Source organism: Stomoxys calcitrans, chromosome 3, assembly GCF_963082655.1.
Source record: "Stomoxys calcitrans chromosome 3, idStoCalc2.1, whole genome shotgun sequence".
In the NCBI taxonomy this organism is placed as follows: Eukaryota; Metazoa; Arthropoda; class Insecta; order Diptera; family Muscidae; genus Stomoxys; species Stomoxys calcitrans.
Window position 1 is genome coordinate 11,000,812 of NC_081554.1, and position 25,212 is coordinate 11,026,023.

The window sequence follows — 25,212 nt, forward strand, 5'->3', positions numbered from 1 at the left end:
TCTATATGGGGGCAATATCAAGATATAGTCCGATATAGCCTATCTTTGAACTTAACCTGCTTATGGACAAAAAAAGAATCTGTGCAAAGTTTCAGCTCAACATCTCTATTTTTAAAGTTTGTAGCGTGATTTCAACAGACAGACGGACGGACATGGCTTGATCGTCTAAGATTTTATGCTGATCAATAACATATATACGTATATATAGGGTCGGAAATGTATATTTCAATGTGTTGCAAACGGAACGACAAAATGAATATACCCCCATCCTTCGGTGGTGGGTATAAAAAACAATTGTAACGAATTTGTCAGACTCTCCCGATTAATACAGAAATAATAGTTTTTTCGTAAAATATGCCAAGTCACTTTTCTTTTTTTGGAAAAAATTCAAAAGGTTGCACTTTTTTACAACTTTTATATATTGGTGGAAAAAAAGAAATATGCCATAAAATTAACTTTAGTACATACCGAAGTCTACTGGAAGATGGAGAAAAATAATAAAAATGTATCTTTTCAATTTATCTTGTGATATTAAGTAAACACTAATAGAAAAATGACGGTATTTTGCCAATACCGGGTGGTATTGTTTTGTTCACGTCATTTGCAAAGATTTTTAATACCATTTGGTATCAATTCAATACCAGACAAAGCTATTAAGAATTGACGGCGTCACATTTGTATTCTTGTCATCGCGCCAGAATTGTTGTTGAGCTTTGTACTTAAAATATTGACGCAATTATAAAATATTTGTAAAAAAATCAATATATTTTTTTAATACAATTTGAGTGCGTAAATCTGTTCAAATTTTGGAAAGCGGTGAAAATGGAAATAGTACAAATTCTTAGGACATTCTACATCAAAAACATGATAGTCTCTTGTGTGGAAAACGATGTTGTGTTTGTGTATTCATACGAAAACCACTCCTGGGAATTAATGGATATGGAATCAATTGCTGAATACAAAGAATTGAGGTTGGTCACGGTGTAACCTTACTTTTTGAAATTATTGACATTAATGATCGAAACAATATTAGATAACAATAATTTTTAGGGGGTGGAATAATCAATAGCAGCTTGGTACTAAAACCAATAACGGTATGGTGCTTAAACCAATAACAGATTGGTATTAAAATCAAAACCAGTTCGGTAATAAAGCTAGTACCAAACGATACTAATCATTTTATGTTTCATCCATACCATCCGGTATTGGTACAAAAAACATACTGTGTTGCTTTACTATCAATACCGTATGGTACTGAAACGAGCACGTTTGGTATAAACTTTTCTCTGGGTGGTGTGTCTGAAATGAATGATACTAAATCTACCGTTTCCAAAGGTAAGGGTACCAGAACTGAAATGAACAAATTCGGACAAAATATTAAGGGAAGGGTACTAAAGCTATCTATTCCATGGGGACTGCGTACTAAAACTACCCTTTCTTTGGGAAAAGCGTACTTAATCTTCCCTACCCTAAGGGTACAAATCTTTCTTTTCCTACGGGAAATGATACTAAATCTACCAGAACAAAACTGAACAAATTCGGACAAAATATTTTAGGAAAATTCTATACAAAATTGAACTTAAAAAAAAATTAATTTACAAATAAAATTTTACCAAATATGTTTACACAATTTGCTATAAAAGTTAATTATTGACAATAATAAAATTTTCACTTCTATTTTATATAACAAAAATTATGTTTCTTTTCTAAGAAAGTTGAATTATAGAAATTCTTTACCCAAAGCTTTAAACAAATTTAAAAAATTTCCATTTTTATGCAAACGAAATCTTCAACAATTTTTAGTTTCTTTTACCTTTATGCACCACTGTAGTTTTTTTTTGAACTGAACTGTTAGTGAATGCCTTCAAGTCAATGTGTGGAATAATTCTATCAGCTACATGGCTTAATGTCCATATACCTGTCACACACACAATAGAATTTTAATCAAATAACATTTTGAAAGGAAATGATACAGAGGCAACCAACCAAGCAAATGAAAAATGCCATAGAATGAATGCTCTTGTCAACATAGAGCGAGCATCATAGTCTTCTTTTACATAACCTTGCATTCCTTTCGAGAATCTCTGAGATCGGTAATAAATGAAATCTTCTATCCAAAGGGTATTTCTACAAAGTTATTTCTACGATTTGTCAAAAGCGATCTCATTTCTAATAAATTAATGAACTTTGATAAAACGCGCTTTAAGCAACAACTTCGTACTTTGCAACTCATTTGGAAATTTGATTACATTCTTTTTCAAAATTGCTTATATTCTCACGTTTTTTTTATTATTACGATGTGACAAGGTTCTTACGACAGTAATTGTCAACTTTTAAATTTATAACGATTTGGTTTCATTAATTCTATATAACAAATAGCAGATATTGCAGATCATTACAGATGCAAATGAATGGCTTCCTGGATGCATGTGTTTGGCTTGAATGTGAGGTTAATTATATTCGAAATGCGTATATTTTATTAGGAGTGTTTGTCCAATATTTTACAATACTCAATACAATACTCAATCACTTTGCAATTATTGTAATAAAATAGGTATTGAGCTGAATTATAATAGGGATCCGCTTTTTCTCCATGGGCAGATAAAGTTCTTAGTTTGGGACTACAGCCTGAAATCCCATTTGTATACACTACACCACAACTGTGGTACAGGGTATTATAACTTAGTGAATTAGTTTGTAACACCCAAAAGGAAGAGAGATAGACCCATTGATAAGTATACCGATCGACTCAGAATCAGAATTTCTGATTCGATTTAGCTATGTCTGTCTGCCCATGTTGATTTGTGTACAAACTACAGGTCGCAATTTTTATCCGATCGTCTTCAAATTTGGTACGGGCGTGTTTTTCGGCCTAGAGACGAAGCCTTAATGGAAATTGGAAAAAATCGGTTCAGATTTAGGTATAGCTCCCATATATATGTTCGTCCGATTTTGAGAAATATTGCAAGAAATGCTCATTTTTTAACCGATTCTATCGAAAATTTGTAGGAAGGATTTTCTTATTGCTGGTGAATTTCATAGAAATCGGCCCAGATTTAGATATAGCTGGGGCGCGTGTGAGTTTTTTGTTGCAGAAATTATTTATATTGCGCCGAATAAGAACGATTCAAACGGCTTATGATAGATAAGTATTCAGTCTGTAAAATGAATGTTTGATAAGGGAGCTACGCCTTTTAGGTGCTAAGTTATGATTTATGAAAGTAAAATTTTGAGGAAAAATTGTAATTAAGTGGGGTAAAAACTTTTTTTCAATATTAGATTTTTTTCTCCTTTAATATTTCGAAATTATCAACCAAAACATGAAAATTTTGATTTTTGCCACCTTTTTTGTCTGACCGCGTCATAGTGCGTCGTCTCGGTAAACTTCGCTTAGATTCAAAAAAATATTTCATAACAACTTCCAATTACGTCGTCATTCGATGTACGTCGTCGCAAGGCCGAGAGCATAACCTCTCGTAAATGTAGAAAAAAATGTATCGTAAATGTAAAGACGCAATTATTCTTATTACCAAACGTAGCATTTGACATTTCAAAAAAAAAAAATTTTTTAACAAAAAAAGACTTGAAGGTGTGAGGGATCTGACGTCGAAGAACTTCAGGCATAACTCAAGGGCAGGTTGGGAAAGACGGCCCTCCACGCAGTGATGCTTGAAGTTGAGACGTCTCTCCAACTGAAGGAGTACGCAATGGCGGCCTTCTCGAATACTGAGAGGGCATTTAACAATGCAAGAGATGGGTCGACAGTAATCGATCTGAGCCGCACGGGGAGACAGAATAGGCCAAGTTTCCCTTCTGGACACTATGGATGGGGTGGGCAGACTGAGGAGGGTTTCAGGAGACAGGGACTGGATTGGGACTATACTGCGACACACACAACATTTCAGGGAGAGCAATGTGCCATAACGATAGACGCAAAAGAAATTCTGGAAAGGGATTTACAGTTTTCGAAATCAGTTGTTGTTGATGGTGTTATAGCCACATTTGTATGTGGAGGTAGCGATTCTCTTCAAGCTCGTTCCGGTCACCAATCGCAGCGGGAACGTTATGATCATTGGTTATTAAAATACCTCAATAGGTCGTCACATCGAGTATCACAGGCACTTAGTATTTATGCAAGAGCCGTTGCCGGCCTCCCACGGAGACTCTACCTTCGATACCGCTGATTGTCCGCGACTTCAATTTCAGCTACTCAGCATACAATCGCAACCTATGGACTCGCCCAATAACTCTCAACTGAGCTTCTCATAATGACGATGAACGCCAAAGAAATTGGAGCTCAGAGTTTCAACTGATGTGGTGCTTATAATCATCGCGTGCCGGGTCGAAATCAGTGTGTGTATATGGCGGCCCTCAAGGCCGTGGGCTCTAGTACGGTGAGGTCGAAGTGTGTGGAATCCCTGAATAGACCTTAGTTTTACGACATAGTTATAACATGGATTGGCGGATACGACAGCGCCGTATTGGCGCTTACCCCAACTCTATTCTTGTAATTTCTTGTTTTCAAATATGACTCACTTTTTTCACAACAGGTTAAAATGACCACCTTTTCATGATGGACTACCCCATTGAACTTGAATTGCCACAGAGAAATAGAATAGGAGAATAGCAGTTTTCTAAACATTCATTTTTGGTTTTGAAATTTCTTCAAACTTTAAATTTTATCACCTGACACGAAAACGGAACATCAAATTTTGTTTTTACTGAATTCTACTCTCCGTTTACGGTCGACAAATGTTCGGTAATCGTTTGCATGCGTTTTCATAAAGTAAAACGTAACAGCTGACACGTTTCCTACATTTACGGTATGTATACGAGAGCATAACCAGGCCTTCAGTCGATGTACTTTTTGGTTGTACTTGTTGGGTTTTTCGGGGAATCCCAATGTTGGTCATTGTGCGTGTTTGTTTATAGGCGTTTATTATTTGGTTTGTGAATTTCGGGAATCCTAAATTTATTCGATGTTCCTGTTTGCTTGTTTGGTGAGAAGACTCTTAATATTGCCAACACATTAAAGGCCTGAAACAGTAAAAAATTGTTTAACTTTTGAGCGTCGCTTGAGTTACATTTTTCAACTCAATGCTCAAAAACAAAGGTCAACGCGCTTTTTCTGTTTTGGCCATAAGATTGCCACAGACAAAAATTCGATCAATGCTAAAAAATGGGGCTAAAGTGCAGTTTACGGCGAAATTAAAAAAAAAAAAACAAAAAAATCGATCTTTGCAATCCTATTCCTAAAATGACCCAGGATCACGAATTCATTCTCCACTCAAATAAAACCACGCCGAATATAACCCTTTTCCCCTGAACCACACTTTTGCTATGCACTTATATAAAAATAATTAAAATCAATTAATAAAACTCACGTTTTGACGTATGAATTATTTGAATTTCGATTTAGATTGCGATTTTTTGGAATCAATAACGACGTAAATCGAGGTATTACTATATTGTCAACATAAAGAAGTAGTAGCACGCTTTAATTGTTTTATACTGCACCAATCGCGCAAACATAAAAAAGCACAACCCTTGAGTTTTTTTATTTGTATTTTATCCATAGGTAAGTCCCATCTACAAACACAAAAATAGTCAATGAAATATGTCTTCACAAAACCGGTTAAAAATTATTTTTGAAACATAAACAAATATAAACTATTTATATTCACATTTGCTGCTAAGGCTTGTTTTGAGCACAAGTCCAAATGTTGCTAATAATAATCCATATATATATATAATATCCATTCTTGTCCCTAATTAGCATTAATAAAGTGACAAAAATAACAAGTAAAAGTGTGCTAAATTCGGCCAGGCCGAATCTTATATACCTTCGCATTTGTCGAGTTTTTTCCCTATATCTCTTTGTAGGCAAACAAAGGATAATGGGGGTAAATTGACGTGCTTGACAAAACTTCAGCCAAATCAGATAAGATTCGCTCCTTAGAGGCTCAAGAAGTATAAGAAGGAGATCGGTTTATAAGGGAGCTATATCAGGTTATGAACCGATTTAGATCATACTTGAAATAGTTTTTGGAATCCAAAACAAAAATCATGAAAAATTTCAGCATTATCGGATAATAATTGGGCACTCTAGAGGCTCAATTAGATCCGAGATAGGTTTATACGGCAACTATATCAGGTTTTGAACTGATTTGGACCATACTTTGCACAGTTGTTGAAAATCATAGCAAAACACCTCATACCAAATTGCAGTGAAATCAGATAAGAGTTGCATCGTCTAAAGGTTCAAGAAGTTAAGATAATCTCAAGACCTTTAATCGGGAGATCGGAATGAAAGGCCGCTATAGTCGATTATAGTCAGATCTAAAGCATATTAAAGACGGATATTGAAGGGTGCCACACACATCATTGTACCAAATTACAGCAAATTAAATCGGTAGATTGGTATATAAGGCAGTTAAATCCAAATATTCCCCCTTATTCCGTTCGGAGTTGGCGTAGTCGAATGTCGAAATTTTTATAAAATGGTATTGTGGTTGTCAAAGACGAAAATTCGTTTACATACACATAAGATGAATTCGACTGTTAAATTTGACGAAAACGATCAACATATTGGGATTTTTCATTGCGCATTTTTCATATAGTCGGCGTTGACAAATTTTTTCACAGCTTGTGACTCTGTAATTGCATTCTTTCTTCTGTCAGTTATCAGCTGTTACTTTTAGCTTACTTTAGAAAAAAAAGTGTAAAAAAAGTATATTTGATTAAAGTTCATTCTAAGTTTTATTAAAAATGCATTTACTTTCTTTTAAAAAATCCGCAATTACTTTTTGGGCAACCCAATATAAGTAAAGTGCATTCTAAACTATTGTACATCGCGTCTGTTTGTCGAAAGAGTATAGAACCTACTTTTATATTATTTTTTTATTTAACACACTATTTTTGAATTATCAAACTGTCGAAGGCGAATAAGTTACAGAATACCATGAAATGTGATTTCCGCCCTCTACAACGGGAATAAGGGTGATTTTTCTATCTGGATCATATTGTGCAGGGACGTCAAAGGGTGTAACATAGCCCACTGTGCCAAATTTCAGCGAGGTTGGATAAATGTGCCTCTTATAGACCCGAAAACATCAATCGGGAGATGGGTATATATGGGAGCTATATCCAAAAATTATCAGATATGAACAATATTCGGCTCGGTATATCGGACGGCCTACAAAATTCGCTGTGCTTAATATTAGCGAAATTGGACAATAAATGCAGCTTTATGGGCCCAAGACCTTTTATCGTCTGATCGGTCTATATCAAGATATAGTCCGATATTGCCCATCTTCGAACTTAACCTTGTGAAATATCTCTATTTTTAAAAACTGTGGCGTGATTTCAATGGACGGACGGACCAACATGGCTGGATCTTCTTCGATATTTACGCTGATCAAGAATATATATACTTTATAGGGTCGGAAATGGACATTCCGCTGTGATGCAAACGAATTAACAAAATGAATATACCCCCATCCTTTGGGTATAAAGAAGAAACGTTGTATCCAAAATTAGATTCGATTTAAAAACTTTAAGCTCGAGTATTTAAGTATTCTGTATATTGAGTATATTGAGTTACCACGAGTGCAAAACAGGTATTGTAGAAGTTGAAAGAGTATACACGATATGCTTAATAAATGTTCTGTTCTGTGGACAGCATTTGTGAGGTAAAGCGCTGAAACAAACAAATGAACAAGCACAACCCACTAAACCAAAATAACTAACTGAACGAATTAATTCATTGAGAGGGATTTTTAGTGAACGACGAGGCTACAAATAATCTCTTTTAGTCCGCTGAAAAACATCGCGCTAACAATTTGCTCCTGTTATTTTTTCAGATAAAAGGAGACAGTACTCTTCCAAGAGGTTCAGTTATAACGAAAAATTTCCTTGTGTAAGCAGATCCCAAGCGTCTTTTAGTCAGCAAATTCATAAAAAAAACTTTTTTGATAATATTAATGCCTGACCTAATATTCCAATTTGGTTTAAGACTATTGAAATAAACTCATTGAACCAAACTAATTGATGTACTAAATGAACGAACTAGTTCGATGAGCGTTGATTTTAATGAACGACATGGTCGAACACTATCAAGAATTCATTCAAATTCAAAAGAAGAAAGTTTTCCTTTAAAACCTAGTGGTAACGAAAAAAATGCGAACACATTCCGTAGAAGTGGTAGTGGTATATATGAGCAAAATAATAGCGACTTGTAGCTGCGCCATTATAAAATTTCGTTTTTAATAATTGCAATTGTAATTAAATGCTCACGAAATGGCTACCAATCAACTCTGATTTAATGGTTGTTTGACTTTTGTTTGTGTTCTGACAAAGGCGAAACTATTAAAGGTGGTCTCATTTGTACAACAACCACAAATCATACGGTGCAATCCGCCATCTTGTCATCAAGCTGATCGACGTTTTGCCAACACACACAAAGAAATTTCTGAACGTGTGTGTATGCGTGTGCGTACATGAGAAATGTATATACGAAAAAGAAGATAGCAACAAAGAGAATGCAAACATCTTAATACCGTCAAACCTGGCCGGCTGTTAACAGCTGTTCGCATGAGACTTACTTTTTACATCCGCCGTGTGTTCTGGCAAACAATAGAGTCTGTCGAATTTTGCAATATTTTAATAGGAATTTTCGCTGTGAATGAAGTCAGTATTAGGTCAGAAGAGCGGAACTTCTACCAATAATAAATCTCCTCAATTTCAAATTTTAAGATATGGTTGTAGTCCCAATGACTGGAAATACTAAAGAACTTAAGTACAGCCGTTTAGGCCATAAAAGAGGGTGAACGATGAAATGCTAGGGCTTGCTCTAGCTATAAGTCTGCTGCGGACGAGTCAGGAAATTATATAAAGATTTTTGGGGATCAAGGAACCAAATCGGAACATTTGGTGTGGGTGTTGGAGAATATAAAAGTATTTTACATACTAATTATCTGTCATGTCAGGATTCATCTCAAGGGACTCAAGCGACTCAAGGAGTCAGCTCAGGGGACTGGTTTAAATAGGTATTAAATGTATGTAATAAATGTAGTTTATATGCCAACAGTGAGAGAAGTGACATAAAAATAAAGGAATCTAGAAATGGTAGGATCGGTTCATATGGCAGCAATATTTGACTACTACTACTACAATTTCCTATGAGCATTCCATAAAGAAAAAGGGGATACTTCTCTCATATCAATGAGAGCAGTCGGATTAATGTTTAAGCTCAATGATAAGGGCCTCCTTTTTTTTGCCCAGTCTTGGCGAAGTGCCGCCTAGCGACACCACTTGGTAGAGAAGTTTTAACATGGCGGGATACCTCACAAATGTAGCCAACATTAGTAAGGGGAAAACCACCGCTGAAAGTTTTTCTGATGTTCACGCCTGTATCAATATCAAAATTTTAAATCCTAAGAGAAGAAATAGTTGTTTCCCTAGTTCTTTGAAGTTTAAGGACCAGGACTCTAATGTTGGCAGTGACATATCGAACTTTTTGTTCGCTTTCCAAGCATCATACAATGATGATTAATTTTTTGATGTTTCCTATCCATATTATATTCCAACACATTCTACTCTGCCCGATACCATTGTCTGAAACTAATTCTGAGGTTTTTGATGCTATTAATGCATTGTCTAAACCCTTTTGTCTCGGTCCTGATGGCTTTCTTTTTAATTTGTCACTTAGAACTACAATAGATGATTTCCTGACATATTGAAGGAAAGTTATATTATTCCTCTTCACAAGAAGGACAACAGATGAAATATTGAAAATTACAAAGATGTTGCTATGTTGAGTGTTATCCCCAAACTCTTTGATTGATTGTTTTCGAATAGATTAGCTACTGCTCTGAGAGTATTGTCTTCGTCTTCCAACATGGATAAATGAGAGGAAGAACAACAGTGACTAACTTGATAGATTTTTTTATCGCGTATTAAAGTAATTTTCTAAATTTCTAAAGTAATTTTCTTCAAACTGTTGCTATTAACACAGATCTGTAAAGCGTTTGATACGGCCTTGTTTAAGCTTAATGCATTGGGATTTCCTACCTATTTGATAAGTTGTTATACCCACCAACATAGGATATGGGGTATATTCATTTAGTCATTCCGTTTGCAACACATTGAAATATTCATTTCCGACCCTACAAAGCAATATATTTCGGATCGTCGTAATTCTAAGGCGATTTAACGATGTTCGTTTGTCGGTCCGTCCGTCCGTAATAATTCTACAGCCTTCAAAAATTGAGATATTGGGCTGAAATTTGACACAGATACGTCTTTTTACCGCGGATTTCGTGGAAATTTGAAACAATGGGTTGTGTTAAGCCTACCGAAATCCGACTAAAATGTGGTTCAGATCGGACTATATTTAAATATAGCTGCCATATAGAACGGTCTGCCGATAAAGGGACTAAAGCCCATAAAAGCTTCATCAATTACCGGTTTCGCTGAAATTTGAAACAGTAATTTGTTTTAAGCCTCCCGATTTCCGACCCAAATATGGCTCAGATCGGACAATATTTAGATGTAGCTGCCATATAGACCGTTCAGCCGTTTAGGGGTCTGAAACCCGTAAAGGCTTTATTTATTACCCGGTCTGCCGATCAAGGGTCTTAAACCCAAAAAAGGTTTATCTATTACCAGATTTTGCTGATATTTGAAACAGTGAGTTGTTTTAAGCCTACCGATTCCCGACCCAAATATGGTTCAGATCGGACTATATTTAAATATAGCTGCCATATAGAACGGTCTGCCGATAAAGGGTCTAAAGCCCACAAAAGCTTCATCTATTACCGGTTTCGCTGAAATTTGAAACAGTGAGTTGTTTAAAGCCTTTCGACATCTGACCCAAATATGCTACAGATCGAACTGTATTTAGATATAGCTGTCATAAAGACAGCTGAAACTGTTACTTGTTACTGTTGGACGCAACGTTACGGTGAATGAACACATTTCGAACCGAACACTGATTTTGGTAATAAAATTCAATGATTTGCAAGCGTTGCTCGTTAGTAAGTCTATTCATGATGAAATGTCAAAGCATACTGAGCATCTTTCTCTTTGACACCATGTCTGAAATCCCACGTGATCTGTCAAATACTAATGCATGAAAATCCTAACCTCAAAAAAATCACCCTTTATAATAGATCTCGGGACCTAAATAAAATATGAACCAGACCAGCCCTTATTTAGATATAACTATGGCTATTGTAGTGGAGTTATAATAAAATAGGATGATTAATATATCCATGGTGGTGGGTCTCCAAAGTTCGGCACGACTGAACTTATCACGTTTATAACTCATATTTGTGTGGCAGAACCAGGGCTGCGTAGTCAAGTCCTCGACTCCGACCCCGAGACGGAGTGTAAGTCGAAATCGGAGTTTTCGATCGAGTTTTTGAGGTCGGACTATTGAGCCGGAGTCGGAAAGCGGTTCGGGCACGCTTGCTTCGACTCCGAACCGCTTTCCGACTCCGGCTCAATAGTCCGACCTCAAAAACTCGACTCCGCAGCCCTGGGCAGAAACCAAAACAATTGTATCCAATGGTACATTAGGAGTATCTAATCATATTCGGGTGAGATGGTGTCACTTAGTGCAGTCATATTTCTTCTCTTCTGTTTCATTTATACTTAAATGATCTTCCTTTCGTTATATCGTCATCTAATATTTTGTTGTATGTTGATGTCGTGAAGTTATTCTTATCACTTGGTTGTATTAATAAACATCAGCTCATGTTTGATGACTTTAATAAATTCGTTAAATTCTGTCAATGGCATAGCCCTAAATACTGACGAATGTAAAAACCAATATTTTCTCGAGAGTTCTTCTTTCATCTTCGTATAAAGTTGGGGACTAATGATTTACGGTATGCTTGATTTCAGTTTTCATATTGACGAATCTGTGAACAAAGCAAGAGGCTTATTGGATTTTATTAAGGGAAGGTAAAGGGTGATTTTTTTGAGGTTAGGATTTTCATGCATTAGTATTTGACAGATCACGTGGGATTTCAGACATGGTGTCAAAGAGAAAGATGCTCAGTATGCTTTGACATTTCATCATGAATAGACTTACTAACGAGCAACGCTTGCAAATCATTGAATTTTATTACCAAAATCAGTGTTCGGTTCGAAATGTGTTCATTCACCGTAACGTTGCGTCCAACAGCATCTTTGAAAAAATACGGTCCAATGATTCCACCAGCGTACAAACCACACCAAACAGTGCATTTTTCGGGATGCATGGGCAGTTCTTGAACGGCTTCTGGTTGCTCTTCACTCCAAATGCGGCAATTTTGCTTATTTACGTAGCCATTCAACCAGAAATGAGCCTCATCGCTGAACAAAATTTGTCAAAATTTGAACACATTTCGAACCGAACACTGATTTTGGTAATAAAATTCAATGATTTGCAAGCGTTGCTCGTTAGTAAGTCTATTCATGATGAAATGTCAAAGCATACTGAGCATCTTTCTCTTTGACACCATGTCTGAAATCCCACGTGATCTGTCAAATACTAATGCATGAAAATCCTAACCTCAAAAAAATCACCCTTTAGTATCAGGAATATCTCGCTCCGTATTGGACCAAAGGGCCCTTCACTTCTTTAGTTAGACCCGTTTTGGAATATGCATCGGTTGTTTTTGGTTCCTTTGTTATAAAAAAGGTACATTGGCAGAGTTGAATCGGTCCAAAAACAATTCTCAATCTTTACGCTTTGAGGTCATGGATGGAGTGAGTAGTCGATTGATTTATCTCCAAGCACTGATCGTCTCAAATTAATTAATCTTCCCACATTTCAACGTACACCCTTTATGTTGGTAAAATTTTCATTATCAAGCTTATCAATGGAGAAGTTGATTTATACTATTTAATTTCAGAATTACAATACGTTTCACGGGTAGGGTCACCCTTTGCACTATGTAGATATTATGTACTATTTATAATTAATTTATGTACTAGATTTTATTATGAGCTTTTTAATCTGTTAACACACTCTGTAGAAATGAAATGCGGTCTACTCACGTTTTTATTTATCCGATTCATAGCCAAACGATTTCTGCGTTGTTCGAATATTGCAAACCAAAGCACCTTGGGTTGTCCGACGTAGCCTATTCGTTTCCGTCTTCTTGGTGATGTTAACCATTTCTGCTGGTTTTGACGACTCGCTATTATGTTTCTTTCAATCTCCATTCATGATTAGCCATAGTGCCATAGGTACGGACCCTGTAAATAAATAAATGACCCTTTTCATGATGACCTCCATCAGTAAGAATTGTATGTGGCAAATATTAAGGGCATAGATGTTTTCGTGCAACCGCTATATATATTACGACAGATGTACAAACGTAGTTAAATCGAAATAGAATAAAAAGAATACCTATGCCTTACATGATCGCTATTGGTAACGATATTTCATGTTTCAGTATTACTAACTGAACGACTAGATAAGTATACCCATAACCTGTGGTTGTTTACATAGTTAGGCAAGATTAAGTGGCAGTCTGGAATCAGACTCATTTAGTCGATTGTAATAGAAACCACAGCAACAGGAGAATGAAGATGCCTTCTAGTTGGTACCACTGAACCAGCAATGTTCACATCCGGTAATTCTGCAAAGTCCTCAAATAAATAAGAATTTAAGGTAAAACTCCTTCTTCTTCTTGCCGGTGCCGGTGCTGTAACGATAAGTGAGACTTTTTAGTAGCCAACGACAGCATAGCAATAAGCATCTGCCAGTTTGGATTAATCCACAGGTGTATTTTTGGGCAGTGAAGGTCCCCAATTCGTAACCATTTGTCATCTTATGCCCTTCGGGCAAAAAATTCAGGGTGAAATTTGTAAGGTAGTTCCTAGTTTTGTCTGATTGGCTGCTTTACAATTCCCTGGAATAACTCTGAGTCCCGGCATTCAGAATACACAAACCTGTTCATTTATCTCATTGAAAAATCTGCGAGAGCCAAGACAGGATTTTGTTCGTAGCTGCTGCTTAACCAAAGAGAAAGCTGTCTTATCTTCACGGCAATGGTCCCAACAATTTGTCAAGCCACAATGTCCACGTTAAATTCATTGCATCAGATGATGTCTTCATCGTGAAATACCGTTCACCAAACAACCAATACCACATAGGTTAAATCCCCAAAATTTTGCCAATAAGTGTAGCCTTTACCCCCTTTTACAAAATGTTGGATAGAAAGTTAAATTTTTTGTCAAGCAAAATATTCAGGTATTTTGCGCTTTCAGTAAATAGAGCATTCTCTCCTCTAAACACGAACGTGGGTATCTTGCAACTGCAACTTAATACAAATTACTTTATAAGATGTACAAATAACATGTGTATACCATGGGGGCCATGTAGTAGTATGGAAAATAAGTCTCCATTACTAAAAAGGAACAAAAACACATGCGGTGGAAAAGAACAGCTAATGTGAAAGGTGGCAAACTTGGTCAGTGTAGTTCTTATATTGTAGAAACGTTTTCACGGATTATTCGATATCAGTACGACCTACAAATGTGTGGCCCTTGAAGCCTCCACACCTAATATTGTTTTATACCACTGTATAATACACTACACCTACCCTATAAGTACAATGTGGGAGTTATATTCAATTTTGCACCAATTTTGATGGACCTCGGCGAGCAAATATGTTCAAACTGTAATAACTACGGTTCATAAATGACAACTTTATTGCAATTTACACGAAATTTTACGAACATATATATGGGAGCTATATCTAATTCTAAACCGATTTCGAGCAACTTCTCAGATAATCGTCGAGAACAGCGTTGTGTAAAATTTTGGCAAGATTGATCAAACAATGCGCTTGCAATCAGTGTTGGGGGAGAATCGGTAAAAAACATACCATTTTATTGCAATATTACTGTAAATCGGACGAACATATATATGGGAGCTATGTCTAAATCTGAACCGATTTCGAGCAAACTTTATTTACATTGTGGATGTGGAAGCGTTGTACAATATTTTGGGAAGATTAGTCAATAAATGCGCTTGCAGTGGCTTTAGGAGTGAAAATCGGGCGATATATATATGAGAGATATATCTAAATCTGAACCGATTTCCATGAAATTCACCAGTTAAGTCGAGAGTCAAGAGAAAATCCTACCTAACAAATTTCAAGAGGTTCCGTTAACAAATGACCATCTTATTGCATTATTACTGCATATCGGACGAACAAATATATGGGAGCTATATATAAATCTGAACCCATTTTTTCCAAATTCAGTAAGCTTCGTCTCTAGGCTGAAAAACATGCCCATACCAAATTTGAAGACGATCGGATGAAAATTGCGACATGTAGTTTATACACAAATTAACATGGACAGACGGACAGACAGGCAGACAGAAAGACGGACAGAGCTAAATCGAATCAGAAAGTGAATCTGAATCGATCGGAATACTTATCAATGAATCTATCTCTCTTCCTTTTGGGTGTTACAAACTAATTCACTAAGTTATAATACCCTGTACCACAGTAGTGGTGTAGGGTATAAAAAATCTTCAATCATTGAGCACATCTCGAAAGAGAAACAAACAGAAATTACTTTCGTATTTGACATATTCTTTCGGTGTAACAATCACTAACATTACGTACCAAAGCACACCTCTCCGAAAATCACATCATCCATTTGCTCTTATCAGCAATATTTTTTTTATGAGTGTAAGCAATAAGTTGCAGTGCTAATCTTCTGAAACGTTTTATATGAATTTCTATATAGTTGGTTAATTTCATCTTACAATATGTTAAATGACACTAATAAAACTTTTGTTTAGACAACCCCACTATAAATCCCTACGTTGCCTTTCTCTTTACTTTGCAGATAAACCAACGACATCGACTGCCAGCACGGAACAAACACATTGACAACTTGTGATGTACACAGAAGCGATAGACAGACAAACACTGATGGCTGTAGAAGTATCATGCATTTAAACGCCGCAATTGACAAAATATGCCAATATTGGAAAATTTCCTAAAAATTAAGTCGCTTCTATACAAAAGAACACTGGAACACCATAAATTGGAAAAATACCAAAGATTTACAAAGACATCATAAAAAAGAACAAACAAGCGGTGACGAAAGCAAAATACAATTTTGAGGAAATAATTATAGAATTACTACACAGGCAGTGACAACAATTATAGCAACACAATACATATAGCCTCTTGGAATTTGAATAAACGCCCAACCAATTTACAGCACAGAATTTAACTGCATCACCAAGAGGATTTCAGAGTGATAATTAGTACCTGTACCTGACTTATAATTGTCACATATTTATGGTTGTTTTTATTTTGGAGTGCACACGTGTTATGAGAACAGAGCTGAAGTGGAATCCTAGTCATATATCCTCTGATTATTGAGAAACGCAGGTACCCCAACTAAGAGGCAAAACCATCAAACATATCGTTAACCAAGGAAACCATTTACAAACCTAATTTGAGCTTCTTTTTATTGAAAATTCTGCCAAAAATGAAAATGTTTCCCTATGATGCAGGATTGAGATGATATTCGATCTTAACGTTTAACACACATAACACCCCAGTGAAGAAGGAGCAGAGCAAGTGTAGTATTTCCCATTACAGGTATTAAGTTGTCATAGGGCCATAGCGGCCTTATTGTGAGTCAAACACTTTAGAAAATCATATAAGCCAAAGTCTTATTCCATTACGAAGGAGGCCACATTACGACATCAATATGATGCTAACAAATGATAGAGATCACAAAGGTTTGTGCGATACAGAGCCTTGCCTATCCAGCTTTCAGAAGCCTCAAATATTGCCAACACCAGCTGCGCCTGCGCCACCTGCTTCCACGTCCAATGCAACGCGCGCTAAGAAAAAACCGCGAAACTCCCACGATCTGCTGCTCGAAATACTAGATGTCTTGTTGTCGTGTTTGGTTGTGGCGCCCTGTGTCATAGCCTATTGGCGTGGCACCTGGGAACTGATCGGTGTGTTACTCTTTCCCCAGAATGTACCACTCTCGGCGCTGTGTTCTTTCCTTATTGGAGGCATTGGTCATCTAGTGTTCACACTCACACAGAGATTTTTCATCGATAACATACATCCGGACAAACATCGTCTAACATACTATGTACTATCGCGATGTTACACCTTTGTTTTTGGCATAGTCTGCGTCAATATGTGGCGGGGAGCTTGGGTATTGTGTGATTGGTTGACAAGCTCAACTTCCTTGATTATTATCTGTGTAGTAACTTCGGTGGCCATTTTGTTTCTTATAGCGACACGAACCCTGCGGAATCTTGGCGCTGCCCCCTACTCTGTGATAATGGATCACAAGAGCGATTATTTTGATGTGGAGACAATGTTTAAAATACCGGTAAGTTGATGAAAATTTTAATTGCCAATTGTAGCACCATATCATAAGGGGAAATACAGAGGTCAACAAAAGTTTTTATTAATGCAAATTTGGCTACAAACATTCCATTTATGAACAGGGGGCAAACTGCAAACAGTGCTCTCCCATAAATGTTTGAGCTCAGTGATAAGAGACTTACTCTTTACAGCCGAATCCGAAGAACGCTTTTTATGGCTAAATAACTCACAAATGTCGCCAGCATTTGGAGGAGATAACAACCACTGAAATTACTTTCTAATCTTCTCACCAGGATTGAATATAGCAATATAGGCGGACATGCTTATCCTATGACACGTTGGGTGTTGTACAACACCCTATTCTATAATGTTCCTCGGGAATGCCACAAGCAATGGTTCACCATAAGGGCGGTTTTCTGGCGGGTACTTGACTTTCAAATGTCCTTGGATTTGAGTTCCATATTCTCCTGGTTGGAAGGTTCTCAGTCAGCTTCGTACTCTACTGCCGAAGACCTTACTGCTGAGTAAGGTCCCAAATATGGGGCTTTGGGGATGGGGCAAACTACCATTCATTTGACCCTAAATTTGATTGTCAGCTTAGTACTCTACTCTCAAAGACCTTTCGGTTGAGTCCCAAATAGTCCCGAACGGTGCACTAATCCGCCTTGGTGCTTCTTAGAGGTGGGGTTGCCCCCAGGTATTTTGGCACAAATTTAGATGTCATATGCGTATTCTCCTTCCAAAATACATACTTTTGATTTGACACCATTATTGTGTTATATGTCAGCTTTGGTGGTCTTGATGGTGGACCGTTTCCTCAGGTTACCCCTAAATTTAAATTTAGATTCGATCCTTATTGTTCTCGCTGTCATACACATCCATTTGAGAGTTTTAAGAAATGAAGTGGACTCGCAGTTAGTTTAGGTTAGGTTGAAAAGAGGATGCAGATATTAATCCGCCTAATGCCACTATGGACATAAACCTTAACCAGTAATCGGCTTGTTGTGCGCTCTAAAAACTAAAAAAATTAACTTCGAAAAAGGAAATCTAAGTTGGGAATTCCGTGCTACTTACAAAATCCTTAATTATTTTCCATACCACTCCCCTAAGTTGGTTCATATCTGGTATCGTGTTCCCACCTAAGTACCTTTGTCTGTTAGTCGTTAAAGCCGGGCAATGACATAGGAAATGCTCCAACGTCTCATCATCTTCCCCACATGCCCTACATATGCAATCACTTGCCGCACCGATTTTGCATAAGTAAGCTCGTAGTCCTATGTGTCCCGTTATGACACCAAAAGCTATACTGACCTCCTTCTTACTTCATTTCAGACTCGCAGTTACTTGACCCCAGTTTTTATTGTACTCTACTTCCAAAGACCGCTCAGTTAAGTCCCTTATGGTCTAGTATGGTTCCGGCAGGTCTCCGTGCCCAATAGGGGGTTTTTGTGATTGGCCGGCCCGCCAAACTTTAATATCAGATTCCTGCTCTCCTCCAAAATACCTTTGATTCGACACTCATGTTGTCCTGATCATGCTACCTGGCAGTTTAAGATGAGTAAGAGGGGGAGCATTTCCCTAGTTTGGGTTAAGTAATAGTGGCAGTCTGTTACAAATTCACTTTGAAATTGTCTTTAGGCCATTGTAATACCATAGTAGCGACAGACTAAAGACTCTGAAGGGAATCGAACCTACGACCCCCGCAATAGTGACCAACTCAGGGGGCGCTTATCCCCTAGATTACTTGATCCCAAAATGTTCCCCAAATTGGGTTTTAAGGTTACCATAAGGGCTTAAATCAGTATAGAGCAAAACCGGAATGTGTTTCCACTTTTTTGCCTTCGAATTCACTGTGCGTGATCTTTGGTGTTAGCAATTTCCACTGGCAATTTTTATTAGCTCTATCATATGCTTATATGCTCATTGCTTAGTTTGTCGTTTGAGTTTAAACGGAAACAAACAGGACTCGTTCACATGAGAGACTAGATGGAGAGGTCCCGCTTTGCTGTCCCTTCTTTTATAATAAGAGGAACAAAATTTTCTCTAGCCTTCACTTTGTCCCGAAAGAGGATAACAGATTCTTGGACTACCATCCAATACCTTAAACCCCATATTACCATAGTTGATAAACATATCCGGCTGGGGATGGCTCGGCCCTCTGGCGCTTTGTCTCGAAAGTGAATTTCAAACTACAGATCGGTTTAGACGAACCGAGCCCGCTCTGCTGCACTTTTTTTTCCTTTTTGACACTTGGTCCCGAGAGTGTTCATTTGATTCGTGCTCTATTCCAAAATACCTTTTACAATATTTAAGCCATCTTGCTATGGCCGGTAAATATATCAGGCTTGATGGATGTCTTAGGGATATGGTGGCTCCCCCGAAAGTAATTAGACTCCCTACTCCAAATTTGCATGTCAGATTCTCGTTTTTTGGTTACAGTAAGGATTACAAACAAAATTTCGAATAAATTGCCCAGTATTCTTCGAAATCTGGCGATTTTTGTAAGGGGGATGATCCGTCCCGTTAAGATAGCGAAAAATGTGGTACCCCAGCTTACCTACAGAACCTTTCTACTCCATTTGTTGAAATGTTTAGAACATTGGTTCAGCATTGGTTTTTGGATGAGCGTGGGAAACTTTGCATTTGACAATCTACCAACCAAGCCGACAGCTCTTAAGGCCGAAACAGAATGAGCGCGTTGTACTTTGGTTGCATTGAAAAATGCAACTCTGCAAACAAATACCAGAAAAGCAAAGCGCAAAAGTTAAAGAATTTTCAACTTTGCCGTACGTGAAATAGTGTTTTAAGGCGTCAAATTAAAAATTGTTTTAATTATGCGCGCATGGCGAAACAATTAATGGTGATCTCATTTGTACAAAAACAAAAATCATATGGTGCAATACGCCATCTTGCCGTCAAGCTGATCTCCGTTTTGCCAACACACACAAAGAAATTTGTGTGCGTAGCTATATACGCGTGCGTACATGTGCAGAAAATATGGGAGAAAGAAGATGACAACAAAGAGGATGCAAACAAAAGTCTGACATTTTAATACCGTCAATCCTGGCCGGCTGTTAACAGCTGTTCGCGTAAGACGACCTACTTAAATCCGCCTTGATTTGCGCGTTGCTTTTGTGGGATTTGTTTGCAGAGCTGCATTTTCTAACACGACACTCAAAAACAAAGCACAACACGCTCATTCGGGATGGGCCTTTAGACGACTTAAATTAATTTATATATATTATATCGATTTGGTCAAGAGGAATGAAACTTAATAGGATGGAAAGTATACTCCACCCTATTGTCGAGGGCAGCAAACTATTTCGGTGTGTTTCATTTTAGCACTACATAGTGCAAATCACAATTAAACGGTTATTGTTATCAATTTTCTCATCATATCGATAACTACACCATAAACAACAATTTTCAATAAAAATTTAATTTAAAATAAAATCGTTTTCAATTAAAAAATTAGTTGATTCATCCATTTTTTAATTGAATATGATTTTTTCAATTACAGTCTAGATTGAAATTTTTGCAATTTTCAATAAAAAAAATTAAATGACATATAATAATAATAAATTTTTTAATTGAACCTGAAATAATTTTCAATAACAATCGTGATTAGAAATATTTTAATTTTCAATTAAAAAATTAATTGAATCAATCATTTTTAAAATTGGATCGAAAGTTGTATGAATTACAAATAAGCATTACACCCTATACCCCTTCTTTTATAATACCTGCAATATTTTTGCAACCGAATTTCAAAAATAAATTTCAACAAATTTCTTGAATTTTTTTAATTGAATCAATTAAAAAATTAATTGAAAATTAAAAAAAAATACTTCTTCAAAAGCGATAATTGATATTATCATTTTCGTGATTGAAGCAGTTTTAACTAAATTATTAATTGGATCAATTAATTTCGTCATTGAAACCGATGTTTATGTTTTCTGTGTTTCCTATATAAGTTTGCTTAGAAAGCTGAAACTTTGAGCTCCAATGTGTCTTCGTTATCGCGAAAAGCTTAGTTGAGAGCTAATGGGCGTGTCCACGATAGCGGCTTGCGAAATGCTCCATACGGAGTATCTGCAACTGCAGTTACGGACAATCAGCGGTATCGAGTGGAGAATTGCAGTGAGTAGCTGGGCGGCCCCGGCTCTTGCTTGAGATGCCATTAGACGATAAAACATAGTATATGAGCTGCCACTTTCTGCATTCATGAGACTTGTCTTTTGTACATCGAATACGAACAGAGCGCGTTCTAATCGGCATGTATTCGCATATGTATTGTACTTTTTATACCTACACCACTACTGTGGTACAGGGTATTACAATATAACTGAATTTGTTTGTAACACCCAAAAGGGAGAGATATAGGTATACCGATCGACTCAGAATCACTTTCTGATTCGATTTGGCTATGTCCGTCTATCTGTCCGTCTTTCCATGTTAATTTGTGTACTAATTTTCATCCAAATTTGATATGGCCTATTTTTCGGCGTACAGACGAAGCCTATTGGAATTGGAAAACATCGGTTCAGATTGGATATACCTCCCATTGTATATGTTCGTCCGATTTGCAGTAATACTACAATAAAATGGTAAATTGTTAACCAATTCTCTCGAAATTTAGCAGGAAGGATTTTTTTATGACTCTCGACATTACAGTTGCATTTCATAAAAATCGGTTCAGATTTAGATAGAGCCCCCATATATATGTTCGTCTGATTTGCAGTAATAATGCAATAAAATGGTCATTTGGTAACCGATGCTCTTGAACTTTGTTAGAAAGGATTTTCTCTTGACTATCGACATTACTGATGAATTTAATGGAAATCGGTCCAGATTTAGATACAGCTCTCATATATATATCACCCGAATTTTACTCCTAGAGCCACTGCAAGCGCATTTATTGACCAATCTTCCCAAAATTTTGTACAACGCTTTTCTCGATGACTTCCACAATGTCTAAACAGTTTGCTCGAAATCGGTTCAGATTTAGACATAGCTCCCATTTATATATTCGTCCGATTTGCAGTAATATTGCAATCAAATGGTCATTTGTTAATCGATTCTCTCGAAATATTGCAGGAAGGATTTTCTCTTGACTCTCGACATTATAGGGAGCTATGTCTAAATCGGTTCAGATTTAGACATAGCTCCCATTTATATATTCGTCCGATTTGCAGTAATATTGCAATCAAATGGTCATTTGTTAATCGATTCTCTCGAAATATTGCAGGAAGGATTTTCTCTTGACTCTCGACATTATAGATAAATGTCATAGAAATCGGTTCAGATTTAGATATAGCTGCCATATACATATACATATAAATCGCCCGATTTTAACTTCTAGAGTCACATCAAGCGCATATATTGATCCATCTTGTCAACATCTTGCACAACGCTTTCCTGGACGACTGCCTCAGATCTGAGAAGTTTGCTCGAAATCGGTTCAGATTTAGGTATAGCTCTCATATATATGTTCGTCAGATTCTCAGAAATATTGCAATAAAGCGCTAATTTGTTAACCGATTCTTTCGAAATTTGGCAGGAAGGATTTTCGTATGAAATCGGCCCAGATTTAGATATAGCTGTCATATATGTATATCGCCCGATTTTCACTTCTAGAGCCATTGCAAGCGCATTTTTTGACAAATCTTGTCAAAATTGTGCACAACGCTTTTCTCGACAAATACCACATATCCTGAGAAGATTGCTCGAAATCGGTTCAGAATTAGATAATGGTCCCATATATATGTTCGTCAAATTTTGGGTAATTTGAACAATGTTGTCATTTGTGAACCGTAGTGATTACAGTTTGAACATATTTGAAATTTGATTTGCCCGATATGACAAGGCGGGTTATGGACGTTCGGTCGTATGGACCGAAAAGACCCAGTTAATCTATAACAGCTGGATAAGGATCGCCAAGCCCATATGCAAATGTGGCTACAGCAACAACAAAATAACACACCATATATATCCTTAAAAATCCTAATTAACTTTATCTTTACAGGGATTTCATCAACCCGGTTTATATTTAATGGACACGCTATTTTCAATATTTGTTATTGGTACCCTGGTGGTAATAGCGTGGAGAGGTTTATGGGGCATTATGGATCTTACAATGTATCCAGGTGAAAAAGCCAAATCGGCATGGGCGTCATTGGTAAGTATTCCATGGCACCAATACATAACAGATAACAATATCGTGCTTCTTCCTTCATAGATTATGGGCTACACCACAGTGGCCTTGACATTTGTTCTACATCCCATAGTACGCTGGATAAGTAAACGTATCAATGGTTTTTTCAAATTAGTATTCTGTGACATTTACTATTTTGCCGAATTCTTTGGTGCGGTCAATGCATGGCGTGGTATATGGAATCTATTGGATGTCTATGTATATCCAGGTAATGCTGGTTTCGGATTTGTTTGTTTCCTTTTTGTCTTATTCTAATGATATCTTGTATTTTTGGTTTTCAGATAACTTAATTTTAAGCTACTGGTTGACACATGTTATACCCTTCCTTGTATTGGCCGCCTTGAAATGCTCCAACTCGATATTAGTGCGAGGTGTTTTTATAGATGCTGATGGTGTAGGCGGAGAATGTGTTGACATTCCTATTCACTATGTGCGTCTACATTTCGAGCGTGAACGCAACAAAAGGAAGACAATGCCTTACAATCATAAGCCCCCTAATTTGGTAGGAAAATCCCCAAATGATAGCAATGCCCAAAGAGTTCTAATTGAGAAACCGTCAAAAGAGGAGATCAAAGTTCAGCCCACCACGGATGCTACGCAATTGGTTTAATAATTCTATACTGTACTGACATCCTACACACACACACACACACACACAATCTCGTCAAATCACCCCAAACCCCAAATCCTGACCAAAAAACCATACCCAAAGTTAGTGAAGGCAATTTTTTAGAAAAAAGACAACGAAATAATTCCTCCCCCATAACATTCCCCTATATTGTAATAGGCCTTATATCAAAATTAATTTATAAGTAAAATATTTAAAAAAAAATACTTAAAAGTTTTTTTGTAATTGTTGTTAGAATGTTTTAAATAAGTTATATAATATTTTGTTAAATTTTAGTCTATAAAAATGTAAACTTGTACAAATCCTACATATCTAAGTAGCACAAGGTTATACAATTATAAGAAACGATCAAAATCTTACACCGGTATTCTCAAAACCTAATGCAGCTTTAAAGAAGATTTATTTGACAATTCTTTAAAGGAAATGTGTACCTTGAAGCTGCATTAAGTTTTGTGAATATGGGCCTTAATATTTAAAGGTAAAACAGGCACTCATACATTCCATTTTTAGAGCCCTCTTGCAGAAAAAAGGGTTGCTTTGTTGCATTTCGTCTTTTGTGATTGAACATTGATAGCAATCCAATTCCATACTTCTGCAATGCAATTGCCAAAAATCCGGTAGTTAAAACATTTCACAGAAGTTCAAATTAAGCCAAAATTTTAATATACACATGTAGTCTAAATTAGATAATTAGAAAATGATTGTTTGCCGTTTTTTTGTTTATATATGACTATGGCAACTCTATGTAAATATTGACAATAAATCAAAGACACAACAGAATTTTGAATTTATTCATTTCATTTTGGTTTAGAATATACAAGCTGGACCGGGCCCACTCCGCTGAGCCTTCTTTCGCCATGGAACGCATTTGTCATGAATGACTTTTTCAAATGTATAGAAGATAAATCTACAGATACCGATAGACCGTACTTGTCATGACTATTAGAATTCATAACAAGTGCTAAGTTCGGCCGGGCTGAATCTTGAAA

At 36.7% G+C, this 25,212-nt stretch overlaps 1 protein-coding gene across 8 annotated transcripts in view; it reads left to right on the top strand.

Annotated features, from left to right (window-relative positions):
- The window catches only part of LOC106087031 (uncharacterized), a 57,240-nt gene extending 32,237 nt beyond the window's left edge, over positions 1–25,003 (top strand). For 6 of the 8 annotated variants that reach the window (XM_013251920.2, XM_059365090.1, XM_059365089.1 and 3 more), the window contains exons 2-5: positions 15,862–17,385; positions 23,407–23,559; positions 23,620–23,803; positions 23,877–25,003. In XM_013251920.2, coding sequence (XP_013107374.1) covers positions 16,741–17,385; positions 23,407–23,559; positions 23,620–23,803; positions 23,877–24,205 — 1,311 coding nt within the window. In that variant the 5' untranslated portion in view covers positions 15,862–16,740 and the 3' untranslated portion in view covers positions 24,206–25,003. Of the gene's footprint in view, positions 1–871; positions 972–15,861; positions 17,386–23,406; positions 23,560–23,619; positions 23,804–23,876 lie in introns of those variants that run through there. The other 2 variants (XM_013251941.2, XM_013251935.2) reach the window with 2 other exon arrangements.
- The last annotated feature ends 209 nt before the right edge of the window (positions 25,004–25,212 follow it).